Source organism: Sinohyriopsis cumingii, chromosome 12 (genome assembly GCF_028554795.1).
Source record: "Sinohyriopsis cumingii isolate HCF-2022 chromosome 12, ASM2855479v2, whole genome shotgun sequence".
NCBI classification, from domain to species: Eukaryota; Metazoa; Mollusca; class Bivalvia; order Unionida; family Unionidae; genus Sinohyriopsis; species Sinohyriopsis cumingii.
The window spans coordinates 8,858,371-8,879,258 of record NC_142972.1 but is presented as its reverse complement, the minus strand read 5'-3'; the positions used below and the strand labels follow the sequence as shown (position 1 = coordinate 8,879,258).

General features: G+C 35.4%; 1 protein-coding gene across 1 annotated transcript in view; it reads right to left on the bottom strand.

The window, feature by feature from the left end:
* LOC149785982 (E3 ubiquitin-protein ligase SHPRH-like) overlaps window positions 1–20,888 on the bottom strand; it is a 166,862-nt gene that overhangs the window by 62,140 nt on the left and 83,834 nt on the right. The window contains exons 14-19 of the mRNA XM_089976242.1: window positions 17,216–17,284; window positions 16,797–16,879; window positions 15,169–15,295; window positions 10,834–11,010; window positions 7,947–8,054; window positions 272–408 (exon numbers count right to left, since the gene is read on the bottom strand). Coding sequence (XP_089832368.1) covers window positions 272–408; window positions 7,947–8,054; window positions 10,834–11,010; window positions 15,169–15,295; window positions 16,797–16,879; window positions 17,216–17,284 — 701 coding nt within the window. The remainder of the gene's footprint in view (window positions 1–271; window positions 409–7,946; window positions 8,055–10,833; window positions 11,011–15,168; window positions 15,296–16,796; window positions 16,880–17,215; window positions 17,285–20,888) is intronic.

The following is a 20,888-nucleotide window of genomic DNA, read 5'->3' as shown; positions in this document are numbered from 1 at the left end:
AATGTGGTGCAAGTTTATGAACGCTTTTTGTAAAAATTTATGTAAAAGTTAAATTTTACCCAAATAATCATTAATAAAATCACTGACAAAATCTTTATAAAGTCTTTGGCACAAAATGTTGCTAAGTGAAATGGCAGCCTCCTGTAAAGTCCTGTCCCTTCTGTTTCTCTTCCACTGTATCAATTTATGTTGATGGTACTGATCTATACCTGAGTGCTAACGATATGATATCTACAGAATATCAATTTATGTTGATGGTACTGATCTATACCTGCGTGCTAACGATATTTTATCAACAGAAATACTGTCAGACAAGTCTTCCTTGATCTTCATCACTAGTAGATCATCCCGCTCACAACTGGATGCCCACTCCAGCAGTCCAATCCACCATTCTGTCCCATCATTCATCTGTTTAATAAAAATGATTTTTTTTTTATCTATTAGCTCTACATGAAGGAAAAATCTATCTAAAAGCTTTGTACCAAAGGTCTGTGAACTTAAAAGGAAGAAATGCATCATGGTCCAAATTTCATGGAGATACTTAAGGGCTAAAGTCTACGCATAACAACAATAACATGGTATTTGTTTTACTTTTTCTAGTCAGTTACTATTTCATCAATATCTTTAAAACTTATTATTGGAATTTATTAAAAGTTCTCCTTTTACCTAAGGAATCTTTTAATAATGATGATACAAAAAATTGTTACCACTAATAACAACCCAGACTTAACAGCACATGACTGTTCAAGAACAACTACCCCTGCACGGCCATACCAACTTAAAGCTGAAAATTTACAAGAGCCTGAGGTTGAACTGAATACCATCTCTTTGATTAATGGAGAAGAAAGAGAAAAGAAATAACTGAACCATATGTAAGTGTGTGTGTGTCTGTGTGTGTGTGTATCTAGATTTTTAATGTGGCTTTAACAATTTGAGTAGTACTGCTATGACATCTGCATTGTGGCAGTTTATAGTGATGTCTAGCACCGGGGCATCATGCTGCAGACAAGTGGAATCATTCTTCCACCCAGTCACATTATCCTGACATCAGCATGACCAGTCCTAACACTAACCTCCTAATGCTTAGTGCCAAACAAGGCAGCTGCTAGTACCATTTTTATAAGTCATTGGTATCACTAGACCACTGGAGCGGTTGAACCCTATGTAAGAAAAACTCTATCCATTTTTCAGACTGTTTGTATTAATGCACTTTCGGATAGCATTCATGCTGCCATTTGATACCAGTCTATTACTGACTTTTTATATGAACTCATTATTTTATCTAGATACTACATGATACTGCTACAATATGAACATTTTAATGTGAAATAAAATTTAAATCCAAATTCCCCACCCTGAACTTACTAATATGAACCAAAACTTGAGGCACACTAAACTGATTGTCAACCTGTTGCATAACTGTAACAGGCAAAACAATGTCACTGTACAAACTGTCAACATGATGCTTAACTAGAACAGACTAAGCAATGTCACTGTACAAACTGTCAACCTGATGCATAACTGGAACAGGCAAAGCAATGTCACTGTACAAACTGTCAACCTGATGCTTAACTAGAACAGACTAATTAATGTCACTGTACAAACTGTCAAGCTGTTACATAACTGGAACTGACTAAGCAACGTCACTGTACAAACTGACTGTCAACCTGTTGCATAACAGGAAAACACTAAGCAATGTCACTGTACAAACTTACTGTCAACCTGTTGCATAATTAGCAGATTAAGCTATGTCATTGTACAGACTGACTGTCAACCTGGTCTCATATCTCATACCATTATACTAACTAAGGGACCTGGCATCATAACACTTTCCAGCATACTAAGGGACCTGGTCATACAGTATACCAGCATACTAAGGAGCCTCATTTCATACCAGTATTCTGACTAAGGGACCTGGTACCATAACACATACCAGAATACTAAGAAGCCTGGTGTAATACCACGTACCAGTGTACTATGTGGTTCCTAAGGTCATATCAAATACCAGCATACTGACTAAGGGGCCTGCTAATGTACCAGTATACTGACTAAGGGACCTGGTGCCATAATACATACCAGAATACTAAGGAGCATGGTGTTATATCACATACCAGTGATATCACGAATGAGTATGCTAAGGGGCCTGCTAATGTACCAGTATACAGACTATGGGGCCTGGTGTCACATCATGTATGAGTATACTGACTAAGGGGCCTGCTAGTGTACCAGTATACTGACTAAGGGGCCTGGTGTCATATCATGACTGAGTATACTATCTAAGAAGCCTGGTGTCATATGGTGTACCAGTATACTAAGGATTCCTGGTGTCATATCACATACCAATATACTAAAGGGCCTGGTTACATATTATGTAATAGCATATTAAGGAGCCTGTTGTCATATTATGCTGACTAAAGGGCCTGATGTCACATAATGTACCAGCATACTAAAGGGTCTAGTGTCATGTCTCAAATCAGTATACTGACTAAGGAGCCTGATGTCATGTCACAGCATACTAAGGGGCCTGGTGTCACATTATGTACCAGCATACTAAGGGGCTGCTATCCCATAATGTACAAGCATACTAAAGGATCTAGTGTCATGTCTCAAATCAGTATACATCAGGAGCCTGATGTCATATTATGTACCAGCATACTAAGGGGGCCTGGTGTCACATTTTGTACCAGCATACTAAGGAGATTGTAGTCACATACTGTACCAGCATACTATGGGGCCTGGTGTCACATACAGTACCACAATACTAAGGGGCCTTGTGTCACATTATGTACCAGCATACTAAGGGGTCTGGTGTCATATACTGTACCAGCATACTAAGGGACTTGATGTCAAATAATATACCAGCATGCTAAGAAGTGTGGTGTCATATAATGTATCAGTATATTAAGGGGCCCGATGTCACAAAATGTAGCAGCATGCTAAGGGGCCTAGTGACACATCATGTACCAAGATACTGAATAAAGGGACCTAGTGACACACCATGTACCAAGATACTGAATAAAGGGACCTAGTGTCACATTATTTACCAGCATACTGATTAAGGGCTCTAGTAACATCATGTACAAGTATGATGACTAAGGATTGTGATGCAAGTCATGTACCAGCATATTGACTAAGGGATCTGTGTCGCATCATGTACCAGCATACTTACTAACAGTCTCAAGTGTCAGAATATATGCCAGCATACTAATGGTCACATTAAACATCCAACATACTAAGACCTGTATTATAGTTTCAACTGTGAATTATGCAATTTGACCCTAACAAACTGTGTTAGAACATAACATTTGTGCATGATTGTAGCATCTGTAATAATACTGGACATGAAAATGTAACTAGGATGAACTTAGTATAATTACTAGACACGGATCTGTAACAAGCCTGAACTTAGTATAATTACTGGACATGGATATGTAACAAGCCTGAACTCAGTATAATTACTAGACACGGATATGTAACAAGCCTGAACTCAGTATAATTACTAGACACGGATATGTAACAAGCCTGAACTTAGTATAATTACTGGACATGGATATGTAACAAGCCTGAACTCAGTATAATTACTAGACATGGATATGTAACAAGCCTGAACTCAGTATAATTACTAGACACGGATATGTAACAAGCCTGAACTTAGTATAATTACTGGACATGGATATGTAACAAGCCTGGGCTTGGTAATAATATATCACTGGGGAACTTTTCCAAAAGAACAGTATCATGAGAGTTTACTCTGAAATGATGCTAATTTTCTATGCAGTTTGCATCTGGATTCATAAATGTAACAGCAGGTCTTGATCTATGCAGTTTGCATCTGGATCCATAAATGTAACAGCAGGTCTTGGTCTATGTGGTTTGCATCTGGATCCATAAATATAACAGCAGGTCTTGGTCTATGCAGTTTGCATCTGGATCCATAAATGTAACAGCAGGTCTTGGTCTATGTGGTTTGCATCTGGATCCATAAATATAACAGCAGGTCTTGGTCTATGCAGTTTGCATCTGGATCCATAAATGTAACAGCAGGTCTTGGTCTATGTGGTTTGCATCTGGATCCATAAATATAACAGCAGGTCTTGGTCTATGCAGTTTGCATCTGGATCCATAAATGTAACAGCAGGTCTTGGTCTATGTGGTTTGCATCTGGATCCATAAATATAACAGCAGGTCTTGGTCTATGCAGTTTGCATCTGGATCCATAAATGTAACAGCAGGTCTTGGTCTATGTGGTTTGCATCTGGATCCATAAATATAACAGCAGGTCTTGGTCTATGCAGTTTGCATCTGGATCCATAAATGTAACAGCAGGTCTTGGTCTATGTGGTTTGCATCTGGATCCATAAATATAACAGCAGGTCTTGGTCTATGCAGTTTGCATCTGGATCCATAAATGTAACAGCAGGTCTTGGTCTATGTGGTTTGCATCTGGATCCATAAATATAACAGCAGGTCTTGGTCTATGCAGTTTGCATCTGGATCCATAAATGTAACAGCAGGTCTTGGTCTATGTGGTTTGCATCTGGATCCATAAATGTAACAGCAGGTCTTGGTCTATGCAGTTTGCATCTGGATCCATAAATGTAACAGCAGGTCTTGGTCTATGTGGTTTGCATCTGGATCCATAAATATAACAGCAGGTCTTGGTCTATGCAGTTTGCATCTGGATCCATAAATGTAACAGCAGGTCTTGGTCTATGTGGTTTGCATCTGGATCCATAAATGTAACAGCAGGTCATAGTCTATGCAGTTTTCATCTGGATCCATAAATGTAACAGCAGGTCTTGGTCTATGCAGTTTGCATCTGGATCCATAAATGTAACAGCAGGTCTTGGTCTATGCAGTTTGCATCTGGATCCATAAATGTAACAGCAGGTCTTGGTCTATGTGGTTTGCATCTGGATCCATAAATGTAACAGCAGGTCATAGTCTATGCAGTTTTCATCTGGATCCATAAATGTAACAGCAGGTCTTGGTCTATGCAGTTTGCATCTGGATCCATAAATGTAACAGCAGGTCATAGTCTATGCAGTTTTCATCTGGATCCATAAATGCAACAGCAGGTCTTGGTCTATGTAGTTTGCATCTGGATCCCACTTATAAGCAATATATATAGTACCTTTTTATCACATGCTTAGGAAAGAATCTCAAACTTGACAATGACCAAGTAATAACTCTGCAAATGTTGCTAAATATCAGACACTTTATGCTAAACTAAATTTAAAATAAAAAAATAACACACTATGCAAACCACTGCAAATGAAAAAATAAGAAAAACAATGATTTCTGAATAATGTTCACATTCATTTTTTAATGCAAGAGGGTGGGGTAGTGTTATATTTGAACATTATCTGTGTACAGTAAGAAACAGATCTGTTATAGCCTGTTTATTGTATGTTCCATTGCTATGAATACATTTTAATAAATAAAGATACAATTTAGTTGCTCATCTTCATTACTGGCATACACCTGTATGGATTATAACTACATCTAACAGCAGAGACACTAACACTGATTGCCAAACACTGCACACCTGTCAGTGGATAACCCTGCTATTTGTGGCTGCTAAAATGCTTTTAATAATTAGATAATAAATGAAAGTGTCTCACTGCTCAGTTGCAAAAGAGTCACTTTGATTACACTAGTTAATCTCAGACTGAGCTTTACTAATATTAACGAATGTTACAAGTTTTGTTACGCTCATGGCAAATCAACCCTTTATGATTTTTGAATGCTCACTCATTTGTAAGGGAATATTAAATAGATGTAGCTGGCATTTGCATAATCAAGCATCCTGGAGTAAACCTTGTAAACATAGGAGGTATGGTGGTATTTTTCCCAGTGGTAAGATTTGTGGTAACTGGTTTTACTGTATTGTTATGTCGGTAGTTTCAATCAATAAGGAATGAATGGAAATTTCCGAGTTATCATCTCATGATATTAATGATATTAACAGAATGTTTGCATTTTTCATGAGAAAATAATTTACAAAAACATTTTTTTAAAAGTTTTATACTTATTAATTTTCAATATTACCAACATAATTATATTCATGATCCTTTACTCACAAGTTGGACACATGTCACCTATGCCAAAGTTGTGGCCAAATGGAATGGTATGAAAGGTATTCAGAAAAAAAATATTGGATTTTTAAAAAAAACATCATCTTTTAGTTATTTTCAAGCATACTTTATTGTGTTGACTACATGCATTCTTTTGTAAGACAATGATTTGTCCTAAAGTTTTGAGGAGAGCAATTGTTTTCTGTTTGAATCATACATAATTTCTGAAGTCCACTAAATTATTTTCTTGTTTCTTGTTTCTCTTGAGTAAATGTTTTATATTTACTGGATCTCTCCCATAAATATCCTGCCCAGGTGTTAGCATCCCACTCCAAACTTCCCTTCCTTTTATATAAATAGTGTAGCTAGTAAACTGTAGGCTTAGTGTCAGTCAATACAGCCTTTTATATCAATAGTGAAGCTAGTAAACTGTAGGCTTCAATATTGATACAGCCTATATTTATCATTAGTGTAGCTAGTAAACTGTAGGCTTAGTGTCAGTCAATACAGCCTTTTATATCAATAGTGAAGCTAGTAAACTGTAGGCTTCAATATCGATACAGCCTATATTTATCATTAGTGTAGCTAGTAAACTGTAGGCTTCAGTGTCAGTCAATACAGCCTTTATTTATCAATAGTGTAGCTAATAAACTGTAGGCTTCAGTGCCAGTCAATATAGCCTTTTATACCAATAGTGTAGCTAGTAAACTGTAGGCTTCAGTGTCAGTCAATACAGCCTTTATTTATCAATAGTGTAGCTAGTAAACTGTAGGCTTCATTGTCAATACAGCCTTTATTTATCAATAGTGTAGCTAGTAAACTGTAGGTTTCAGTGTCAATACAGCCTTTATTTATCAATAGTGTAGCTAATAAACTGTAGGTTTTAGTGTCAGTCAATACAGCCTTTATTTATCAATAGTGTAGCTAGTAAACTGTAGGCTTCAGTGTCAGTCAATACAGCCTTTAATTATCAATAGTGATGCTAGTAAACTGTAGGCTTCAGTGTCAATACAGCCTTTATTTATCAACATGCTTTCTAATGTCAGCACATGCCATCCCATTTAGTTACAGCTTTTAGATTACAATTTATACAACAATTAAGATTACAATTTACACAATGAATAAGATTACAATTTATACAATGATTAAGATTACAATTGATACAACAATTAAGATTACAATTTACACAATGAATAAGATTACAATTTATACAATGATTAAGATTACAATTGATACAATGATTAAGATTACAATTGATACAACAATTAAGATTACAATTTAAGCAATGATTAAGATTACAATTTATACAATGATTAAGATTACAATTGATACAACAATTAAGATTACAATTTATACAACAATTAAGATTACAATTTATACAATAATTAAGGAATGGATTTCATCTACTATAAAGTACTGACCATTCATTGGGGAGGGGCTGAGATTTTCTTTTTAGGTGAAATATTTTATTTTATCTCAAGATAATTCCTTTTCTTTCAGATAATATAATGGATATAATATGGTATTATTTTGCTATAAATCAGAGTAAGATATTTTTCCAGCTATTGCCAAAGGGAATTTTTAAAAAAAGTGTCAGGCCTCTATGCCAGAACATTAAAATGTTGGTCCTTAACATATTTGCGGTGTACTATGTACAAATCACGGTGTGTTCAGAAATACAATGGCAAATCACATTACAAATTTTTTTGGGTACCCAGCCCTAGTAAATATATTATCTAATGAATGGATTTAATTTGGAATAACATCCAATGAATTGCTCCCATACAATGAGCTTTTATTACAGCAAATGTTGAATAAATGGAAACATGGAAAATGAAACTGGACTATGTATTATGAGTGATAACCTACCTCCCTCTGAAACTCTTGCACTGATTTTGTAAATGGCATCAGGGTTTCATGGGTACTGGCTACTTTGGCTGCAGCTTTAGCCATGTACTTCTCCTTCAACTCTTTGGCCTGTAATTAAAATTGTCTGGTTCCAAAATCTTTACTGTGTCTGTATAAATGTATAGTAGCCACCTTCTACAACTTATTTCATGTAAATTCCCCACAATTAAATACAGAAAATGAAAATAACTATCTAACTGGCTGCAAAACGAAAATGTATACATTAACCAATTTATCTGAACAAGTATTTTGTTTTAACAAATAATACTACATACCAATTTTTTTTCTCCCAAAAATGAAGCAGTACTTAATTGTTAAAACAGTAAATAAAAACATTTCAAGGTCTTTCAATAGATAACATGCATGTATAAATTGCTAACCCTCTCATCAAAATAAGAATTCCTGTAGATGTTTAGTTGCTATGGTAACAACAAACAATACTGTATTTTATACATGTAAATACAGATACTGGAGACAGCGAACAAAGCATTTCTTCTGTACCTCATTTAAAATCAATTTCATGTAAGTCCTTTCTACGATAGACTTCATGTAAGTCCTTTCTACAATAGACTTCATGTAAGTCCTTTCTACAATAGACTTCATGTAAGTCCTTTCTACAGGATGACGAATTAGCACAGTATATACTCACATGTAAGTCCTTTCTACAATATTATGAATTTGCACAGTATATGCTCACATATAAATTGGGTCCATACTAGACCACCCTCGCAAATGGGAGAGAACAGCCCACATGCATTACCTTCTAGAAGTCAACATATACCCTGAGCTGCCAGCGCATTGCACAACATCTGATCAGTGTCAATTTCTATGTTATACTGATTGGTCTCAATAAACTAAACAGACCCAAATGTGCGTGCACATTATGTAATGGCAGAGCTGGATCTATGCGGTTTGCAGTTGGATTTGACTTACAAGCACGTACTGTAGTATCATTTATTTGTGTAGGTCTAAATTTTCATGGTTTTGTAAATATAAGACATTTGGTCAGTACTTAAATTTGTGGTATTCCCTGTCACTGTTTACATATTTGAAGGTATTTAATTTCATGGATTAACCTCAACAAATACCTGAAATAATGAATATAAAAGAAAAAAAACTATGACAACAAAAAATGATGGCCACTTCAATTGTTAAAACTATCACCCATCAAACGCCAGTCAAGATCCATCACTTAATACTCAACATCAAAGGCACTGATGCAGCCATGAACACTACACTAATTGGTTTTTACAGTAAACGTGTCTGATATTTTCCTTAAAACACTGTCCGTAAAGTTGAAGCATCAATTACTTTCTGATGCCTGTGGAGTTAATACAGTGGGTGGTGAAGAGTGGTATAATTAACTTAGATCCCCACAGTTTGGCTAACATCATTCCACATATGACCCAAACATGTGATCAGCTGCCTCTTGCTCAATGCAAATTACAAACAGTGTCAACATCTGATGTGTTCAGAGCCCATCAAAGTGGAAGATGCTAACTAAATTAGAAACCAATGTTATCACTCCTTTCTCTAAAATCAGTGAAGGGTGAGCTTCAATAATCTGTGGCAATTAATGCCAATACATAAAGTAACTGTGCTTCAGGCATAAAGTAACTGTGCTTCAGGCAGTAGGTTTAGTATTTTTGTCATGCTGTTAACTGGGATTATGCATGCGTGGATACAATTAGATATACTTTCACTATGATCATAATTTTTGGACAACAGTTTCACTAGAATGAAGAATCAATTTGAGTAAGGATAAAATCTAATTTTCATTTCTAGCATTATTTCCTCTTCTTTCTTTCATTATAAGTAATAAATTTGTTTGAATACCTCATGCCTTTTCTCATTTCTTTATATCCTTACTGTTATCTCATAACATATCGATTTAAGGCAATGAGTAGAAATTACAATTACTGGATGCCATATAGATACAAGTGCATCGAAACACTATGAAATGCATTGCAATTCTTGTTGTAAGTATCAAAATAAATCAAACACATGTAAAAGCTAATATCTGTTACCAGATTACAGAAATGACACTGACTTTTCAAACAGCTTGGTTCGATCTCTAGAGTGAAAAAGAGTAAAAATATATTTAATTTGGAACGGTGGTGCTTCTTTATCAAATGTGGCCAATTTTTTGTTGGGTCATTAAATTTGTAGTTCAGGGCAACAATGAAATCCCAAAAAATCAGTATCCCATGAAAATTTGTAATACTACACTATACAGACAGAGATTTGAACCCAGACACACAGACGGAGGTGACATTTGTGAATGATCTGTAGAGGCAAGTGCCTTTGAACACCTGGCCACCCAGGGTCCCAACAGGGCCAGCCAGGATCCCAATAGGCCCCGCAAACCAAATAAGAATATTCTTTATTACAAAGTACATATGAAAGATAAAGAGGCAAAGATTAATGAAATTTGATGGAAGGTATGAAGTCATGCAGAAGAGAAAGTCATTTACCATGTGTTAGTGTATGAAGTCATGCAGAAGAGAAAGTCACTTACCCCGTGTTAGTGTATGAGATTAAATCAAATGTAAACCAACTAGATTTCTGTTTGTAAAACACATGATATGATTTTTATCATAAAAAGTCTAGGCTCCAAAAAGTTTAAAAAAATGATGCAAAAGAGACAAAATTGCTGTAATGATAAAACAAATCTAATCAGGTCATCAACATATATATGTAACATGTGTGTGTAGCAGCATGTTACAGCACCTCAGCACAATAGGTGCAGACTAAAGATTATGTTTACAAAATTTCAAAGATGTAAATATGTAAGCAAAATTTAATTTGAGAGGGGTATACAAATATTGCATATTCCCAGAAAACTGACCTGCTGCTGAAGCTTATCATCTCTAAGGGTGGGAGCAACCCCATCTGGCTTCAAACTGAGAATTTCATGAAGATTGTGCAGAGAATGAAGTAGCTGGAGGTCATCTGTTCGCAGTTGTTCCTTGTGTTCCTCCACTGAACGAAGCACCTCACGATATCTTTCAACAGCTTCTACATACTGAGGAATATAATGTAGCAACTTAATCATTTGTTAATTTTATAGCATTATGCCAGAACAAGAGGCTAGATTCCCACCATGGTCTTCTGCTTACGTAAAGATCGTACTCTTAATTTTTATAGTACTTTTGCATGCAATTTTACATAATAATTATGCTATACTTTGTTTCCAAGATAACATACAAAATTCTGAATGTGGAAAATTCTAAGTCTTGAATGGCATTTCTATGTAACTTGCGTGACATAAGTGCCAACTTTGGCTGAAATACCTTAAACTGTTTGAAAGTTATGCCCAGAAACAAGAGACATATAAGTAATTTAAGTAAAACCACATTTCGTTTGCAACCTGTATTCTGTTTGCACTCCATTTGCATTCTGTTTTCACTTCACTCACATTTACATTTCAGTTATCATCTCATAGTGTGTTTTTTAGTTTAACTTAGATTTTGTGTTTATTGCTACATCATTTCCTTTTATTGTTTTACTGTCCAAGCATTGATTCCTTTCATTTTCACATTTTAAAATGAAATGGAAATATTTTACCAAAGTAAGGTTTTCTTTTTTTTTATATAACTACAGCCCTTGTATCCTGCCTCAATTAAAGTATGCATTAATGAAACAGCAAGTGCATGAAATGCAAAAAAACCATTAAATTTACGATAAGTACAATGACAACTGCAACTGAAATGGTGTGAAAAAAGAACAATGGAGTATTTATCAGTAAATTTTATTTCTTATTTATTTTGTTCAAATAATGATTATATAAATACAACCAATGGTGTTGATGCCAGGGGTGAAATGATTCATCAATATAATGCTACAATATTTTGCTGTAACCATATACATATCAATACAAGAGATGGAGAATCAATTCAAAATGATACTTACCATATGCAAGTTATTTTAGTCTTCAGCCGTCATGAATAATTATTATTAGTTTGCCTTGTTATTCTTTATATTTATAATTCATCTGAAACAGCATTTGCAGTCACAGGCACTAATTTTTATTAGTAAAAATGAAAATAACCATTGAGAATGCTTGCTTACCATCTACAAATCAACACAAAGTGACATGGTTTGTAATCTGCCTCCCCCCAACCATTCCATGCAAATAAACTTAACCCAGCAGTATGTTCAGCATACAGGATACATTTCAAGCATGTTCCAATTCAGCATATAGGATACATTTCAAACATGTTCCAATTCATACAGGATACATTTCAAACATGTTCCAATTCAACATATAGGATATATTTCAAACGTGTTCCAATTCAGCATACAGGATACATTTCAAACGTGTTCCAATTCAGCATACAGGATACATTTCAAACATGTTCCAATTCAACATATAGGATACATTTCAAACGTGTTCCAATTCAGCATACAGGATACATTTCAAACATATTCCAATTCAGCATATAGGATACATTCCAAACATGTTCCAATTCAGCATACAGGATACATTTCAAACATGTTCCAATTCAGCATATAGGATACATTCCAAACATGTTACAATTCAGCATATAGGATACATTTCAAACATGTTCCAATTCAGCATATAGGATACATTTCAAACATGCTCCAAATGTATAATAACGTATTTTACTCATCATTTACTAAACACTTTTATGTTAAGTTTCTACGTTGCATTGCATCTCGTCTAATTTGGTCAATTTGAAAGCTACACTACCAGTGTGTCACATGGTGAAATATGTTACACTAAACTTTCACTGGTAGTTATTTCTTGTTCCGGACTCTCACTGGTAGTTATTGCTTGTTGCGGACTCTCACTGGTAGTTATTGCTTGTTGCGGACTCTCACTGGTAGTTACTGCTTGTTGCAGACTCTCACTGGTAGTTAATGCTTGTTGCAGACTCTCACTGGTAGTTATTGCTTGTTGTGGACTCTCACTGGTAGTTATTGCTTGTTGCGGACTCTCACTGGTAGTTAATGCTTGTTGCAGAATCTCACTGGTGGTTACTGCTTGTTACGGACTCTCACTGGTAGTTACTGCTTGTTGTGGACTCTCACTGGTAGTTACTGCTTGTTGCAGACTCTCACTGGTAGTTAATGCTTGTTGCAGACTCTCACTGGTAGTTACTGCTTGTTGTGGACTCTCACTGGTAGTTACTGCTTGTTGCAGACTCTCACTGGTAGTTACTGCTTGTTGCGGACTCTCACTGGTAGTTATTGCTTGTTGCGGACTCTCACTGGTAGTTATTACTTGTTGCGGACTCTCACTGGTAGTTATTGCTTGTTGCCTACTCTCACTGGTAGTTATTGCTTGTTGCGGACTCTCACTGGTAGTTATTGCTTGTTGCAGACTCTCACTGGTAGTTATTGCTGGTTGCGGACTCTCACTGGTAGTTATTGCTTGTTGCAGACTCTCACTGGTAGTTATTGCTTGTTGCGGGCTCTCACTGGTAGTTATTGCTTGTTACGGACTCTCACTGGTAGTTATTGCTTGTTGCGGACTCTCACTGCCAGTTATTGCTTGTTGCGGACTCTCACTGGTAGTTACTGCTTGTTGTTCCGGTCTAGGTTAACAATAACAACCAATCACAAATTAATGTAGTTTATTCCTTGCATGCAAGACAAACAGGAAGTACTGGCAAAGAAAATTTATGTAAAATTCATTAATTGATATGTAAAGTACTCAAACAGAGATGCTGTCAGGCTGTACGATTGTGTGAATAGTGCAAAATTTATATGAATTCATCTGCTTGGAGAATAGTGATGCATGAAAACTCCTGCAAATTAGTTGAAAGTACCTGTTATGAAAATGTGCTCTGTGAAGTATACAATTTTTATTTAACCATTCATGTCGCGAAATCTGTTTTTGGGATAGGCAACAGTTTACACAACTGTGTTCTTCAAGCATGACATGAATGGATGTTAAAGCAAATTAGATTGGTACAACTGTGCCCTGGAATAAGCATTATGGTGTAGTTTCAACCTTCCATCAAGGAAGTAAAAAGCCCTAATAAAGCATTATGGAACAGATAAGAAATCTGGCATAGTAGTCAGTAAACTACTGATTCAAGAAAGTGAGTTTATGTTTAATAATGAAAAATCTAATTTTTGAAGCAGATATATCCAAGAGATGATATCCAGATAATATCTGGAAAACTGTATATAATAGTCATAAAGATCAGTTTGTTAACATCTTCAAGCTGACAAAGCCAGCTATGTATATGCCCCTTTACAAGGAAGCACACAACAATATTTATACACAGATAAGAAACAGTGTACCCAGAAATAATTAACAAATTTATGCTTATACAACTAGAGGTAACATCTTTTAAAGATTCTGATTTCAGTAGAGCTCTAAGAAAGTGGAGCAGGAAGAAAGACAGATATTGGAGTGTTTGGTAAATATTGAACTATGGCCATTTCCTCCTCCTGCTACTTCTTTTCTACTCCCCCTTTTTTCGGTGACAAGGGGGGGTGTCCCCTTAAGATAAAATCCTGGCAGCATCTCTCCTTAAATTGTACATGGGGCTAAAATTTTGAATTTTTCTTTTTATGTTGAGATATTTACCCAGTGAATGAAGGTGCTGATGGAATAAATAAAATTAGCACAGAATTGGTGGGGGAGGCAGATTTCAAACCACTCAAGTTTAATCACCTTGTGTAAATTTTTTAAAAAGATATAGAATAGGACTGGGTGTTGACAAACAATTTTCCTTCTTCACTAACAAATACAAGTACCTGTGGATGCAGCAGTCTTTTGCATCTGCAGAAATTACAATGTGATGGACTTTGTTGGCATTTATCCTCATTCACATGCTAGGATTTGATCTAGTTGAAAGTTTCTCTGCATGAGGAAATTGCATTATTTCTTCTATTTTGAAGATAACATTGTAATGACTGCTTTGTACTATCATAAATGGGAATCAGAAGTGTTCAGCTTCTACAAAACTTTTCATTGGACTCATTCTTGATTGTTCTTTCAGGAAGGATAGATTTAGTTTCTATCCACTTTTCCTGAACATTAGATATGAATCATACAATGATGTAACATTTTCAAAAAAATCTGATACAAATTGTTTCACATCGATGTTGCTGCAACTTCCATAATTGAAAACTTTTATCTTGCTTTATGCCACTGCAACATCATCTTAAAAGTTTGTTTCTCAATGACTGTAGCTAAACTGACCTTTCCCTTGATGATATTAAGTCCAGCCAGCCCATTGATGGCAGCCACTAGCTGCCTGTGCGCTTCTTCACACTCAACCCTTGCCTTTCTCGTCAAAGACTCCAGCAATTCTTCCATTGTCATTGTGCTGAATAAGGAAAATAATGTGACTCTGAAATTCTTTCCTTGAGCTAAATTCAGAGATAAGTCTGTATGCGAAGAACTGTGCTCAATTCAGAGATAACAGTTTCTATGTGAGAACTTGTGCCAAATTCAGAGATAACAGTTTGTATGTGAGGACCTGTGCTAAATTCAGAGATAACAGTTTCTATGTGAGGACCTGTGCTAAATTCAGAAAAAAACAGTGTTTGTGAAGACCGGTGATAAATTCAGAGATAACAGTTTCAATATGAGGAACAGAGCTAACTTAAGAGAAAAAACAGTTTGTATATGAGGACCTTTGCTCAGTTTCAGAGATAACCATTTGTATATGAGAACCTGTGTTAAATTCAGTGATAACAGTTTGTATGTAAGAATCTGAAGACTTTGCAAGTGCTTATGTGACTGTAAAAAGCCATTATTAATGTCTTCAATACTCAAATGCAAAATGTTGTGACTGCTTAACAGTCTAATGTTTCTCCAAACTTACAGAGCTTTCAGTCTCAAAATGAATCACTTAAGCTAAAAATCTGTAAATAAAATTATTTTGAGCTACATTGCAGTACTTTTGCTAAATTAATTATGAGATAAAAAATAGGGAATGACTCTGAGTCTGATTTTGACTTAAATATTCATGAGATATTATGTAAACAGCTAATTACCATCTATAATCCCTTATATGTCCATTCCAAAAAGGTAATTACCAGCATTAATCACTTATATGTCCAGTCCAACCAGCTAATTTTCATCTATAATCATTTATATGTCAACTCCAGCCAGGTATTTACCAGCTTTAATCACGTATATGTCCACTCCAAGTAATTACCATCTATAATCCCTTACAAGTCCAGTCCAAACAGTTAATTACCATCTATAAACACTTATATGTCAACTCCAACCAGCTAATTACCATCCATAACCCTTATGTATCCAGTCCAACCAGCTAATTACCAACTATAATCATTTACAAGTCCCATCCAACCAGGTAATTACCATCTATAATCACTTACAAGTCCAGTCCAACCAGGTAATTACCATCTATAATCACTTACAAGTCCAGTCCAACCAAGTAATTACCATCTATAATCACTTACAAGTCCAGTCCAACCAGGTAATTACCATCTATAATCACTTACAAGTCCAGTCCAACCAGGTAATTACCATCTATAATCACTTACAAGTCCAGTCCAACCAGGTAATTACCATCTATAATCACAAGTCCAGTCCAACCAGGTAATTACCATCTATAATCACTTACAAGTCCAACTGCAAACAACATAGAACCTTGACTCGCTGCTGCATAATGCACTCACAGATCAGTATCTAGGTTGTTTGTTCTACAAGATTACACTGACCTAGATCTGCCAGCACATCATGTGATGGCAGATCTGAGCCCATGCAGTTTGCAGGTGGACTCAACTTATAAGTGAGTGTACTCTATATCTGTTTGGTCAGGTAACAGATATCTAATGAAACTATAAACAGAATACCTCTTATTAATCGGAAGAAATTCTCCTCTAACTGCTTGTGGATGGCAACAAGCCTGCCTAAGACGAAGAAGAGGGTATAACAGCTGAAATAATAATAATTCAAAACAATGTTACTTTTAAAAAATTTAAATCAATTCAAACTTTCATTCAAAATTTAAAACAGGCTCAAACATGTATCTCATGCATGGCTAATCAAGGAAAAAAAACTGAAAAGTTGTGATGGAGTTATTATATAACACATCATAAATCATTCTTTTTCATAAATATAAACAACATTAACATAATTAATAATAAAAAAGTCAACAGAAAATTAAATTTTTCTTTTCTGTGTTATGGCAATATGAAATATTTTATGTCATTTTACTTGTACTCAACAGAGAAGAACATAATGTTAATGGATGTAAAAATATCTGGATAACCTGGTTGATGGAATGCCTATCCAAACTGCTAAGTCTTGTATCCTTTTTATCCATCCATTTTGATAGTCTCTGAAAAAAGAGGAATCCAATAAAATGATGGTGGAACTACATTCACATGTAGCTGACTACACTGACAAAGACTTATCACTGTCATATGTCAACATCTTAACTGAATGCAACAGACACTGTCTCACAATGATTCATATAAAAGCACCATCTCACAATGATTTAGCTACAGGGTACAGTCTCACAATGATTCTTGTAAAGTACACTGTCTCACAATGATTCAAATAAAGGACACTGTCACACAATGATTCAATTAAAGGAAACATTCTCACAATGATTTAGGTACAAGGCACAGTCTCACAATGATTCAGGTCAAGGACAATGTCTCACAGTCATTTATGTAAAGGTCTCACAATGATCTAGGTACAGGGTTCAGTCTCACAATGATTCTTGTAAAGTACACTGTCTCACAATGATTCATTTAAAAAACAGTCTCACAATGATTCAAATAAAGGACACAGTCTCACAATGATTTAGGTACAGGGTTCAGTCTCACAATGACTCAGGTCAAGGACACTGTCTCACAGTCATTTATGTAAAGGTCTCACAATGATTTAGGTACAGGGCACAGTCTCACAACGACTCAGGTCAAGGACACTGTCTCACAGTCATTTATGTAAAGGTCTCACAATGATTTAGATACAGGGCACAGTCTCACAATGATTGAGGTATGTGTGTGTGATTTGGACTTTTAATGTAACTTAAACAATTTTTCAGTCATATCACTACAGTCTGCAGTGTGGCAGTTTATAGTGATGTCTAGCACTGGGGCATCATGCCGCAGACATTCAGCATCAAGTCCTACCTGGTCAAATTATCCTGACTCCAGGCCGACCAGTCATAACACAAAGGCTTATAAAAATGGTATAAACAGCTGCCTCGCTAGACACTCAGCATTAAGAGGTTAGTGTTATTTGTTACTTGTTTTTCAACAATGTTTCAAAATTAAGAAAGAACTTGGCTTTAATTTAGTGTTTTTGTCTTAATGGTTTTAGAAATATATTTGTTGAGAGCTGTGCCTAACTACTTTATCAAGGTATATAAGTCAGATCACACCATGCCTGTCTTGGTAGACCCAGGTCATTTACCATCCTGCTTCACTGGCTTTATAGTTCAACGCTGTAGAAAAAGAAATAACAGTAGATGTAGCTGAGCAATGTAGAACAGAACAATTTAGAAATTCTTTCTTTGTAAAAACAATTGTGGACTGGAATCATCTTGGTGACAGTGTTGTGTGCATGCAAACAGTGGAAAACTTCAAGACAGCTTTTGAACAATTCAAACTTTTTAGTGTCTCTCTCTCCCAGTGCATTTTTATGCCGTAACTGTCCCTGCAATGTATACATTCAGATTTAGATTTAGAAAGGCATTGTCTCACAATGATTCAGGTAAAATACCCTGTCTCACAATGACTCAGGTAAAAGACCCTATCTCACAATGATTCAGGTAAAAGACCCTGTCTCACAATGATTCAGGTAAAGGACATTGTCTCACAATTATTCAGGTAAATGACATTATCTCACAATGATTCAGGTAAATGATATTATCTCACAATGATTCAGGTAAACGACACTGTCTCACAATGATTCAGGTAAAAGACACTGTCTCACAATGATTCAGGTAAAGGACATTGTCTCACAATGATTCAGGTAAAGGACAATGTCTCACTATGATTCAGGTAAAGGACACTGTCTCACAATGATTCAGGTAAAATACATTGTCTCACAATGATTCAGGTAAATGACATTGCCTCAATGATTCAGGTAAATGACACTGTCTCACAATGATTCAGGTAAAATACACTGTCTCAATGATTCAGGTAAAGGACATTATCTCACTGATTCAGGTAAATGACATTGTCTCACAATGATTCTTGTAAATGACATTGTTTCACAATGATTCAGGTAAATGACAATGTCTCACAATGATTCAGGTAAATGACACTGTCTCAATGATTCAGGTAAAATACACTGTCTCACAATGATTCAGGTAAAGGACATTGTCTCAATGATTCAGGTAAAGGACACTGTCTCAATGATTCAGGTAAATGACATCGTCTCACAATGATTCAGGTAAATTAAATTGTCTCACAATGATTCAGGTAAATTAAATTGTCTCACAATGATTCAGGTAAAAGACTGTCTAACAATGATTCAGGTAAATGACATTGTCTCACAATGATTCAGGTAAATGACACCGTCTCACAATGATTCAGGTAAAAGACACTGTCTCACAATGATTCAGGTAAAAGACACTGTCTCACAATGATTCAGGTAAAGAACATTGTCTCAATGATTCAGGTAAAGGACACTGTCTCAATGATTCAGGTAAAAGACTGTCTCACAATGATTCAGGTAAATGACATTGTCTGACAATGATTCAGGTAAATGACACTGTCTCACAAAGATTCAGGTAAATGACATTGTCTTGCAATGATTCAGGTAAATGACAATGTCTCATAATGATTCAGGTAAATGACATTGTCTCGCAATGATTCAGGTAAATGACAATGTCTCATAATGATTCAGGTAAAATACACTGTCTCACAGTGATTCAGGTAAATGACATTGTCTCACAATGATTCAGGTAAATGACATTGTCTCACAATGATTCAGATAAATGACATTGTTTCAGTGATTCAGGTAAAGGACATTGTCTCGATTCAGGTAAAAGACACTGTCTCACAATGATTCAGGTAATGCCAGGGTATCCCAATGATTCATGCAAGGACACTGTCTCACAATGATTTAGGTAATGACATTGTATCCCAATGATTCATGCAAGGACACTGTCTCAGTGATTTAGGTACAGGAACTGTCTCACAATCATTCATATAAAGGACACTTTTCAGAATCATTCATTTAAAGGAAACTGTCTCAATGATACATTTATAGCACAATGATTCATTTAAAGGAAACTGTCTCAATGATACATTTATAGCACAATGATTCAGGTAAAGGACACTGTCTCAATGATACATTTATAGCACAATGATTCAGTTAAAAGACACTGTCTCAATGATACATTTATAGCACAATGATTCAGGTAAAGGACACTGTCTCAACGATACATTTATAGCACAATGATTCAGGTAAAGGACACTGTCTCAATGATACATTTATAGCACAATGATTCAGTTAAAGGACACTGTCTCAATGATACATTTATAGCACAATGATTCAGGTAAAGGACACTGTCTCAGTGATACATTTATAGCACAATGATTCAGGTAAAGGACACTGTCTCAATGATACATTTATAGCACAATGATTCAGGTAAAGGACACTGTCTCACAAAACATTTCCTATCACACATGCTAACTTGTATATCATAAATGTGTATGTTGACTACATCTCCATGGGTGTATTCAAGATTTATATTTTAATTCCAACTTGAAATTTTTTTTTAATTAGGGGAAAAACTGGATATTTAAGCTTATGTAAAAAGCTGTCAAAGAAAAAGCACCTTCTTTAAAAGACAACTCTGTCTTGATTCAGAAAATATTTCTATCATTGTTTCAATCAAACTTAATATATATTGTATCTCAATTGCATAGGTGATAGAGTAATGTAGTCTTTGACAAAAAAGAATCTATGGCACAGGTGAC